Source organism: Phocoena phocoena, chromosome 7 (genome assembly GCF_963924675.1).
Source record: "Phocoena phocoena chromosome 7, mPhoPho1.1, whole genome shotgun sequence".
In the NCBI taxonomy this organism is placed as follows: Eukaryota; Metazoa; Chordata; class Mammalia; order Artiodactyla; family Phocoenidae; genus Phocoena; species Phocoena phocoena.
In genome coordinates, this window is record NC_089225.1 from 108,863,678 (window position 1) to 108,875,788 (window position 12,111).

The 12,111-nt window shown below is 43.2% G+C and overlaps 2 protein-coding genes across 2 annotated transcripts in view; one reads left to right on the plus strand and one right to left on the minus strand.

Annotated features, from left to right (window-relative positions):
* Nucleotides 1-12,111, plus strand: part of LOC136125829 (UDP-glucuronosyltransferase 1A1-like) — a 45,574-nt gene that overhangs the window by 22,015 nt on the left and 11,448 nt on the right. The window lies entirely within an intron of this gene.
* On the minus strand, nt 5,848-6,573 carry LOC136125758 (dnaJ homolog subfamily B member 3-like). Its single transcript, XM_065880736.1, has one exon. It carries the CDS (start codon nt 6,571-6,573, stop codon nt 5,848-5,850), a length of 726 nt encoding a protein of 241 aa, XP_065736808.1.

The following is a 12,111-nucleotide window of genomic DNA, read 5'->3' on the forward strand; positions in this document are numbered from 1 at the left end:
CACATCTTCTTGTGGTTCCTTCTTTATATATGTAGTTGTAGATGATCTTTTCTGCTAGTCTTCAGGTCTTTCTCTTCAATATTTGCTCTGTAAATTGTAATACTGCTGTACCCGCAGCAGGAAGTGAGCTCAAGTTCTTTCCAATCTGACATCTTGCCCACTTGCCTCAATATAAAGTTATTAATGAGATAGTTCACATGTTTAAACTTCATACTAAGTCTTCAAAATCTGGTATGTATTTCACACGTACAGAACATATCAGTTTGGGCTTTGCGCGTTTCAAGTGCTCAATAGTCCTGTGTAGCTAGTGGCTACTATATCTGACAGCATATGATCAACGCTTGTAAATGTTCCATAGATAAAACTAAAAATGTATATTTTCAATTTTTTATAAAAAAAACCTCGCTGTGCCCAAATCTGAAAATGGTGTCTGAAATTATTTTCCCATTTAACTGAATTTTGGTCAATTTACACATGGAATTTTAATAGTTTTTACTTTAAACATATAGCTGCTAGATTGGTGCACATAGGTTTATGACTGCTGTGTTTTCTTCATAAAGTTTGCTTCTTAAAAATGTTTAATTGTGGTCAAAGACCCGTAATATAAGATTTACCATCTTGACCATTTTTTAGGGTATGGTTTAGTAGTGTTAATTATACTCACATTGTTGTGCAACAAAACTCCAGAGCTCTTCATCTTGAAAAACTGAAACTCTATGTCCCTTAAATGACATCTCCCCATTTGCCCAACTCCCTAGTCCCTGGCAATCACGATTTTACTCTCTGTCTCTATGAATCTGACTACTCTAGGTACCTCATATAAGTGGAATCCTATAGTACGTGTCTTTTTGATACTGACTTATTTCACTTAGCATCATGTCCTCCAGGTTCATTCATGTTGTCGTATATGTCAGAATTTCCTTCCTTTTTATGTCTGAATAATATTCCGTTGTGTAGACAGACGACATTTTGCGTTTCAACTGCCAATGGACACAATTTGCTTTCACCTTCTGGCTATTGTGAATAATGCTGCTATGAACATGGGCGTGCAATTATCTCTTTGAGATGCTGCTTTCAATTCTTTTGGGTATATACCCAGAAGTGGAATTGCTGGATCATCTGGTATTTCTACTTTTAAGTTTTTGAGGAGCTGCCATACTGTTTTCCACAGTGGCTGCACCATTTTGCACTCCCACCAACAGTACACGAGGGTTTCAATTTCTCCACATCCTCTGCCAGGCATGTTTTCTGTATTTTTTGCTTTGTTTTGTGTGTTTTTTGTATTTTTTTAAATGATAGCCATCCTAATGGGTGTGAGGTGACATCTCATTGTAGTTTTGATTTGCATTTCCCTAATGATTAATGATGTTGGGCGTCTTTTCATGTGCTTATTGGTCACTTGCACATCTTTCGGGAAACGTCTAAGTCCTTTGCCCATTTTTGAATCAGGTCTTTTTGTTGTTTTTGAGTTTTAGGAGTTCTCTATATATTCTGGATATCCATCCCTTATCAAATATATGATTTGCACATATTTTCTCCCATTCTATGGTCTGCCTTTTTACTCTGTGGTAATATCTTTTGATGTACACATTTAAAATTGTTTCATGAAGTCCAATTTGTTAATTTTTTAGGGACTTCCTTGGCGGTCCAGTGGTTAAGACTGCGTTTCCACTGCAGGGTGCACGGGGTTGATCCCTGGTCGGGGAACAAAGTTCCCTCATGCTGTGTGGCATGCCCCCCCCGCAAAAAGAAAACCAAAACTATCAGCAGTTTGTTATTTTTCATTAACTATGCCTTTGGTGTAATTTTCAAGAAATCTTCTCCAAATTCAATGTTGTGAAGTTTTGTCCTATGTCTTCTTCAAAGAGTTTTATAGTTTTAGATCCTTGATCCATTTTGAGTTAATTTTTTATATGACATCAGTAAGAGACCAAATTCATTTTTTACATTTGGAGATTTAGTTTTCCCAGCACCATTTCTTGAAATGACTGTCCCTATTGAATATTCTTTGAACCCTTGAAAAAAGTAACTTGACCATGTATATGTGAAGTCTATCTCTTTTAACTTGAAACCTTTATTTAAAAGTTTACTTAAAAATTTTAAAAATATTAAAAAATCTCCATCCAATCTATTTCCTTTGATGTAAGAATTCTGTTCATTCACACAATATAATTACTTTATTCCTTCCATTTAGTATAAGCTCATTCTTTTTGTGTTTCCTTTTTTTATAAACAATTTTATTTGTTGTTAATTTGGGAATTCTCTGGTACTTTTCCATTTCCATGTAAATGCAGTACAGCATCTCCAAATCTCTGACATTCTTGCCTCCATCTCACTTATAAGGGCCCGTGGGGTTAGGTTGAAAGTACCCAGATAATCCATGGTAATCTCCTTATGGCAAGACCCTTAACATAATCATATCTACAAAGTCTCTTTGCCATGTAATCTCACAGCTTCCAGAGATTAGAATGTGAACTTCTCTGCAGGGCCGTTTTTCTGCCTACCACACAACATCAGCCTAAAGTTAAACCCAGATCTTATTGAAAACTTGAAAGTTTTCCTCTAAGTTGTTGAAATTTTGTTCTGGTCTCTTCTTGGGGAATATCTGTCACCCACAGATTTCTACTTTCCAGGCTCTGTTGCTCTCATGTTGCTCCTCAATCCTATCTACTCTATTTTTCTGACGCATTCTGGGAGATGATCTCTGGAAGAGCATACTTCTACACTGATTTTACTTTTTGCATTATCAGTTATGATCTTTACTGCTTTCAATATGCATTTAAAAATTCACTCTTTTGCTTCCTTCAAGTTAGTTACTGCCCCTCCCATAATATGAATATATTCATTTTCAACAAATGGTTTTGTTTTCATAAAGTTCCAAGGTAAAGAGTTCCTCTTTATTTTGCCAAATATAGATACCTCAAATGAAGCATTCTCCCTGATTTTACATTAAGTATTCTCATTCACTAAGTGGAAAACAAAAACAAAAACGAAAAATCAAATAAGGAGCTTTCCTTAGAGAGCTCCACCTTAACAAAGCTTATTTCTGATTGGGTATTCTACAAGTTGCATATTAATAGGAGGAAAGAGTTCTGTAAGTTACTAATAAGTCCAAAATTCGGCTGCATGGGTTAAAGATGGAGAATAGACTATTACATTAATGAGGTTGTTGACTCTTTCCCAGAGTGTAGTCACATTAGATTGCTGTGTATGCTTATTGGTGGTCGTTGAAATTATACAGAAAGGGTTCAAAGGAGAGTAGGACAAGAGGAAGTGAATCTGTGTTTACTGAGAAAGTGGAATTAGAAATTCCTGGACAAGTAAGCATTTGGGTGAATGATTGCCCAAGATGAAGAGGAACTCCCTCCCTGTTTGGAGACAGAAGAATGGAATCACAGGGGAAAGAAGACTGATCCTTAATGGTTATTTGAAGAGAGTATTCTTTCTTTCAGATGCTTTCTGTTGTGTGAGATAAGCTAAACTAGAACTAGTTAAGTGTGGCGCTCCAGCAGGAAAGTGTCTATCTGGATTCTGCTAAGGTGACTACAGGTCCCCAGGTCTCTTGGAGCTCACAGGAACACACTTTTCCCTCCTGGTGTGTTCCGTGGGGTGGTTCAAGTGATTCCATGGAGGGAATCCAACGCAGGGGACTTGAGATGGTCACTTTTGCACCAGAGGAAATGCTTTTCTTCCACTCTGAAACCCATTCAAACCTTTCCATAAAAGACGAATACTTATATACAGGCCTACAGCAGTGTGATTTTTTGAGTCAAGACATTTAAAAAGGATTTTCAGTTTTGAAAATTTTTTTTGGCCATGCCTCACAGCTTGCAGGGATCTTAATTCCCTGAGCAGGGATTGAACCAGGGTCATGGCAGTTAAAGTGCCTAACCACTAGACCACCAGGGAATTCCCTGAAAGTTCCTTAAATGTTTTCTATTTCTATAAAAGGGAAACTTTCCACTTAGCAGTACTAATCTAGGATATATCAAAACTGAACGCTGTCTTTGCCCTCAACTATTCTAACTACCCAGAGCGGTTGAAGATCTAAGACCTCTGTGTCATCTTGGTGTGCCAGACTCTTACTGGATTCAACTGAAGACTTACCTGACCACTGAACAATGGGGACTTAATTTTAACCATTTGTATACAAATGCACTTATTTTGCTCTATCCAGAAAGGTAATTTTCTACCCTTAATTAGCATAAGCACCATGAAATTGTGCACCTCCCTTCCTATCACTTCAAAACTCCTAACATCCCCCTTCTCTCCCTGCTCCCCATCCCTTCCAGCTCCCTCAACAACCATGAATGTCTTCAACAGTGTGTTCCCTTGCCTGGCAAGCAAATGAACTCATTTTTGAAAAGCCCAAGTAGTCTGTTTTATTCTGATCCTGCTTGTAGAGAGTATATAAGCAGCACTGCTGAGGTACTTCAGTGACTTGTTTATTTGATATGGTTTTAACAGACTCCGCATATCCCTGTAGGAGAGTGGTGGCTGAATCCTGTGTCCCTGCTGTGTATTTTTTGCATGTCATTCCATGGGGATTGGACTTTAAAGGACCAAAGGGTATCCAAACTCAATCTCATATATTCTAAGTTTGTTAACAATGTGCTCAGGTCACATGACTTTTCGGTAAAGAACTAAGAACACGCTGCACTTTTAGTCTGTCCAGTTCAGTTGTCTTTTTGCTCTCATGTCTTACGCAAACCTTTCCTTGGGAGATGACCAAGGAGGATGGAACATTTTGCAGTGGACTGTCCTAAGGCAACCGTGCCCCCTTTGGGGGCATAAATTGTGCCAACAGAAAGCTATCCTCTCAGATGTGTGTGTGTTTCATCACTCAATCAATATTCCAAACTTTCCACTATTCCAGTCTTTCCAATCTTTCTGGCTTTTGTCAATCTAACTTGAAATGAGATACATCATACACATGGCAATAGGATAGTTTTCTGTAGCCTTATGGAAATGCTTTTTTACATTTCCAGCACTCATAGTTGTAGAACCAGTTTGGGTACAGCTAGCAATTGAATAAAGTTTTTGAGTCATCACCACCGTTTTTTTTTTTTTTAATTACTGTTTAAGTCAGGTTATCTTAATAGTGTCCTAAGGATCCTATTAACTAATGGTTACCATGAGGAATTTACGCATTTTGCCCAAGCCTGTGGAGGAAACACGGTCCCTGCTAACACTGACTTCAATCCAATGAAACCAGTTTCAGACTTCCGACCTCCAGATCTCTAAGAGAATAAACAGACACTGTTTCAAGCCACCAAGTTTGTGGTAATTTGTTACAGCAGCCATAGGAAACTAATACATCGCCTATGCCAGGTTTACCTGTTTTTAAAAAGCCTAGGTTTACCGCTATTTTTAAATAGTCAACTCTTACTATGTCACCAGCATTAGGTAGAACCTAAAACCTTCTGTAAGCTAGGAGTATTATATATTCATATCTCTTACTACTTTGTGCTAAAAAAATGAAGTAAATGTATTTATCTTCACAATGTTAACTTCAGAGCGAGCTACTTGGCTCACACTTCAAACAAAATGGAAAGGCAAGGTTCAAAGTGCGGTGGTGAACATTTTGTCTTAGTACCATGAAATAATCACTGTCAGCCTTGGGATGTTTAATAAATAGCAAAGTGCGTACAGATATGTACCACAGTTCTAAAGAAAAACAGAGGTCCCATTCTGTGGTCCCAACAACAACAAACAGGCATCGCCTTGAACTGTTTCCAAATTCTTTACAGTTGTTTTGAAAGTAGAGCTCGCTTGCAATCTTCAAAAAAAAAAAAAGAACGTCCTGCTCTTCCTCAGAATGTGCTCTGAATTAAATGTGGGCCGGAATCACTTGGTGTCAAGGTGTGGCAACTGCTCTTTGCCATTTATTATCATGGACTTTAACTCTCCGTCTTCTTCCACCTCTATCCTTTCTTGGCCATTCTCAATGATTCTCTTGGTGGTGATCTTCTTGCCATTAATGATTTCGGTGGAAGTCGACATGGATTTGAAGTTGCCTGTCCCACCACTACAAGACATGGAGAAGGAAGAAAGGCCCCCATTCCCCAGGGAATCAAAGGAGGTAAATCCTGTATCAAAGGAAGAAAAACCGCCTCCAGATGCTGGACATTCACTGAAGGTGGAGAAAATCGGTGCGGACCCTCTGCTTCTGCTTCTGCTTCCCCGGGAGCTCCTCCGACCGCCCAAAATGTTCTCAAGCAGGTCTCCGAAGAGGTGAGACGAAAACGGGTCCGGGCCGCCGAAGAACTCCCTGAAGACGTCGGCCGGGTCGCGGAAGGTGAAGACGCCCTCGAAGGGGTCCTCGAAGGGGTCCCCGAAGGGCCTGCCGCCCTCCACTCCCGCCTCGCCGTATCGGTCGTAGACGTCCCTCTTCTTGGCATCTGACAACATCTCGTAGGCCTGGGCCACTTGTTTGAATCGCCTCTCCGCCTCCTCCTTGTTCTCAGGGTTTTTGTCCGGGTGCCACTTGAGCGCCAGCTTGCGGTACGCCTTCCTGATGGCCTCGATCGAGGCCTGGCGGGGCACGCCCAGCACCTCGTAGTAGTCCACCATGCTGGACGGCCGGGCACGGCCTGCAGGCCAGGGACAGGGCGAGCGGCGCGGCCGTCAGCCCCGGGGCACAGGCCAGGGTGCCCACCAGGCCGGGCTGCGCGGAGGGGGCGCCCCTTGTGACGAGGCCCGCGTCTCACTGGCCGAGGCCGCACCCCAGAATGCTCTCCCCACGAGGCGCTCTGTGACGTGTTTCACGCAGGCGCGGAGACCCCGCCCACTCATTCGCTCCGCCCACCCGGCCCTCAGCTGACCTGTGGTCTCCAAATGGGGGCAGTGGCTCTGAATGCCTTAGGAAATGCTTTACTTAGAATAGCGTTTACGTCAGGGTTCCCCTCGGCCTGAGGTAGGTAGGGGTAGAGCAACAGGAGTGAGTTTAGTCCAACCCTGGGCTGAAGGACAGCCGTTTTCATTTGTCTAGGTCAGCATTTCTCCAACTTTTTGGCTTCAAGACCCTTTTGAGTTTATGTGGGTTATATCTATCAGTACTTACTCCATTAAAAATTAAAACAGTCAAAGTTAGTCAATTTAATAACGATAAACCCATTACATGCTAACATAAATCATATTTTTATGGAAAAATAACTATTTTTCAAGCCAAAGAAATTTAATGGAGAGTGGTTTCATTTTACATTTTTTTCATCTCTCTGTCTTAACAGAGAGCTAGATTTTTATATCTGCTTCTACATTCAGTGTATTGCTATATCACGTGTCATGTAGCCACTGGGAAATTCTCCTGTACACGAAAGTCAAATATCTTAATCATGGAAATAGTTTTAACTTTGCGAAATTCTCTTATGAAGTCTTGGGGATCCCAAGGGGGCTCAGGCCCATAGTTTGTACATAGTTTGTGAACACCTCGTCTAGTATATCAAAATGATTAAAGCTTGTTTGGCCATGTTTATAGTGCTGTGGGTAAACTTGGGGTTCAATGATTACTTCTGCTAAAACTGCTGTATCATAACCATGATTTTCTTTTTGACATCTGACTTCTTTCCACCTCCTCCTTATTCTCTCCCTGACTCTATATTCTTTGCTTTCATAAATGGTGAGGCAACACCAATAAAGGTCACTTAGTTCTAAGAGGAAATAATTAACCAATGAACTCTCAACATTTCATCGTGAAGGGTAGTAGATCCAAAAGGGTGCACCATTTCACCGTGACAAACTGCTGACTCCATATCACCTGGAGAGACTGAAGCCCTGAACTTGGCCTTTGCTAAGCACACAATAAACAGTAGTAGGAAGCAGATTGGGAGTAGAGTCCGGTGTAAACAAAGCAATATGGAAAAATACAAGGTGTGTTTTGGGAGGGTTAAGTGATCCAGAAGGGCAGGAGGGAAAGGGGCAGAGGGAGCGGTCAAGCAGAAAGGCTAGAGAGGAGGAGTGAGCTGGAGTCCATCCCAGGGAGTTCTGAGGGCAAGGCTGAGGAGTCTGAATTCTATTCTGGGCCCTAGGGATCTGTTGAGCAAGGTTTCAGGGGTGGTGGTGGCGTGCGGACAGCTGATGCAGGGAACCAAAAGGGACAGGTAGGGATTAGGGGGCTTGGGGGTTGAGGCCCTGAAGCAGGACCATGGCAGGTGGGTCTGAGAAACAGTGGCAGAATGATTTGGATTCAGCACTTTCTTGCTTCGACATGGGGCCTAGAGCAAAGGGAGAAGGGGTGTCACATCCATACAGAGACATTTACTGAGTCTTACTGTCTGCAAAACCATGGACGGCCACCTGCGTGAGAGATGGTTCCAAAGCTGAACCTGTGGACATATATATGTATATATATGTGAATAGATAGATACATAGATAGAGGCAGAGACACAGAGTCTAGTAGCAGAGACAGATAGGCAGACTGTTAAGGGATGCAAGGCAGAATAAAGCAAAATGCTACAGAGATTTAAGGAAGATGGCTTTGTTTCCCCCTGCAGGGTCCCACAGATTGTCCAGAGGACAAAAGACTTGTTTATGTAACCCTTTTAGTTTAGTAACAAGCAGCTCCAATCTGATTCCATCAGAAGAACTAGGAGTCTGTGGAGTGGTGGCTTTCTTAATTATTGGCTTCAGCTTTAAAATAAATCACCTTCCAATGGGTTCCAGGAATGCTCTTGCAGACGCCCCACTCTTCAGTAGCCCCTATAGCAAGACCACATCACTGGCCTGCTCAGTTTCCTTGGCCACCCGTATGCTCCCCAACCAGGGCACATCTAACTCTGCCCTGTAATTGCCTCTGGTTGTTTGTCCACCAGAGCCCTCTTGACACAGACCATTTCTAACTTGGGTTTCTGGCCCCAGCTCCTAGCACGGTGCTGGGAGGGTCAAGACTTTCCGTAAATATTTGATGAGTGGGGGAATTAACAATGGATTTTGAGTGTCAGATCTTCACAGGTTTCAGGGCAGGAGCTTTATCGAATTGCTTAGTTGTGGTTCTTGGTCGTAATTCTTGACAGTGTGTGGATTGTCTGCTATTCCTATTGGTAAAGAACGTTTCCTGGTCATGGGCAGAGTCACGATCCCAAACCATCCAAGTGCACAGAGGCCTCAAAAATTTCTGAGTTTCTGGGCTTCCCTGGTGGCGCAGAGGTTGGGAGTCCGCCTGCCGATGCAGGGGACACGGGTTCGTGCCCCGGTCCGGGAGGATCTCACATGCCGCGGAGCGGCTGGGCCCGTGAGCCATGGCCTCTGAGCCTGCGCGTCCAGAGCCTGTTCTCCGCAACGGGAGAGGCCACAACAGTGAGAGCCCCGCGTACCGCAAAAAAAAAAAAAAATTTCTGAGTTTCTGCATTGTGCAGGAAAGCCACAAAATCATTACCAGCGTGACTGTGTGTACTTACAGCCCCTTTGCTCTGTGTGATCTACAGATGAACCCTCACAATGTTGAGACTTCGGAAGCATTACTGCCCTTACTGTTTAAACTGGACTGTGAATTTCAGAATGGCAGATAAGCGCACACCAGTGAGCAAAAGCATTGCTACCTCTTTTCTCTTCACCCAGAATCTTGGTCCTGGAGAATTACTGTGTCTGGGCAGGGCAGGGAGGGCAGGGAGCTTCAGAGTACATGAGCGTGAGGACATGCACACATGTGCACCCATACGTAAGCACACACAAGACTGGAGGTCTGTGGAGGAAAGATGGTGGTACAGGAAAAAAGGACTCCAAGGAACTACTCTAAGTACCAGAATGAGGGGGGCCCTGTGAACACGCCCCACAGGACATCAATTTAAGTTAGCAGTTTTTCCGCGAACCTCCTAACAGATCCCCAAGTATGGGCCAGTGATGTCCATAGTGAAAACTTTGGGCTCCGTGCTTTCATCCTGGGGTTGTGTCAAACAACAATGGATCCCAAAAGGAAAGAGCGAGGTGCCCAGTTCTGTCTGCACTCCGATTTGCCCTCTCTTGGGGAGGGGCACTTCTATTCGGCAACTACCATACTTGGCTCCCTGACCCTTCGCCCGATCTTTGGGGCACCAGCTAGTGCTGGGTATTGCTGTGGGAGTACATTCTACTTAATCCCAAAGTCCTGCCATCTGCCTTCTCTCCATTTATTTTGATTGGGTAATGACTGTGGGGATTATAGCTCTACTTCTGTCTTCTGGTTTGTTGTGCATTTCTATCTCAGTCTTAATACTGTTGTCTGGGCCCTGCTTGAGGCCGTGGGGAGTTGTGGTTAAGAGGCAGTTCTTCTACCAAACATAAGGTAGATAGCTATTGGGAAGCAGCCGCATAGCACAGGGAGATCAGCTCGGTGCTTTGTGACCGCCTGGAGGGGTGGGATAGGGAGGGTGGGAGGGAGGGAGACGCAAGAGGGAAGAGATATGGGAACATATGTATAACTGATTTACTTTGTTATAAAGCAGAAACTAACACACCATTGTAAAGTAATTATACTCCAATAAAGATGTAAAAAAAAAAAAAAAAAGAGGCAGTGCTTGCAGGCTTCTACACCCAGGGCCTGGGTCTCAGATCTGCCACTTAGTAAATACAGGACTTTGGCAAATCACTCCATCTCTCTGAGCCTCAGTGTCTTTGTCTGTAAAATGGGAATAAGAGTATCAGCTTTTACAGCACAGTTCTTGGGGATTACCTAAGATGTGTTGTAAAGTACTAAGCGTCATACCTGGCACGTAGCATATGCTCAATGGATACGTATTCCTCTTAGTTGTTCATCTTGCCCCTTCGCCTTCAACTGATCATCAGAATTTCCCAAAGTGTCTTCTTTCCCCTAGACGTTGGGCCTGTGTGATGAGCACAGTTGACGTTTTGCTGCCTGAGCTCTTTTGGTTTCTTTTTCTTTTTTTTTTTTTTGTGCGGTACGTGGGCCTCTCATTGCTGTGGCCTCTCCCGTTGTGGAGCACAGGCTCTGGACGCGCAGGCTCAGCGGCCATGGCTCATGGGCCCAGCCGCTCCGCGGCATGTGGGATCTTCCCGGACCGGGGCACGAACCCGTATGCCCTGCATCGGCAGGCGGACTCTCAACCACTGTGCCACCAGAGAAGCCCTCTTCTGGTTTCTTATTTACTGAGTGCTCTCTCACTGCCTCCCTGAATGGATATAGATCAGCCCTGAGAAAGGCCTTCTGTGCACACAGACTTGAGTTGGGCTTCCTTTCCCATCATTCTCTACTCCAGCAGCATTCATTTCCTTCTTAGCCTGTTAGGTCACAACCTCTGATGTGTCTGTTTATCTGTTTAGATTGTCAGTCTGTCTCTCTAGATGGAGCATGAATTCTGGGGAGGTGGGAGACGCATCTGTGGTGGTTTCTGCTGGAGACCCCAAGCCCAGTACTGTGCCAGAATCAATAGATGTTGGCTGGATGAAAGAATCAAAAGATGATGAGGTGGCTGGGTATATCTATCTCTCTATCTCTCAGTGGACTATTACGCAGGCATAAAAAAGAATGAAAGAATGCCATTTGCAGCAACATGGATGCAACTAGAGATCATCTTACTGAGTGAGGTAAGTCAGACAGAGACAAATATCATAGGATATCACTTATGTGTGGAGTCTACAAAATAATACAAATAAACTTATTTACAAAATAGAAACAGACTCACAGACGTAGACAACAAATTTATGGTTACCAAAGGGGAAAGTGGGGGAGGGATAAATTAGGAGTGCTGGATTAACACATACACACTACTATATATAAAATAGGTAAACAACAAGGACCTACTGTATAGCACAGGGAACTATATTCAGTATTTTGTAACAACCTATAATGGAAAGAATCTGAAAAAGAATATATATAACTGAATTGCTTTGCTGTACACCTGAAACTAACACTCAACCCCAAAATGGGCAGAAGACCTAAATAGACATTTCTCCAAAGAAGACATACAGATTGCCAACAAACACATGAAAGAATGCTCAACATCACTAATCATTAGAGAAGTGCAAATCGAAACCACAATGAGGTGTCACCTCACACTGGTGAGAATGGCCATCATCAAAAAATCTACAAAAAAATAAATGCTGGAGAGGGTGTGGAGAAAAGGGAACTCTCCTGCACTGCTGATGGGAGTGTAAATTAATACAGCCACTATGGAGAAC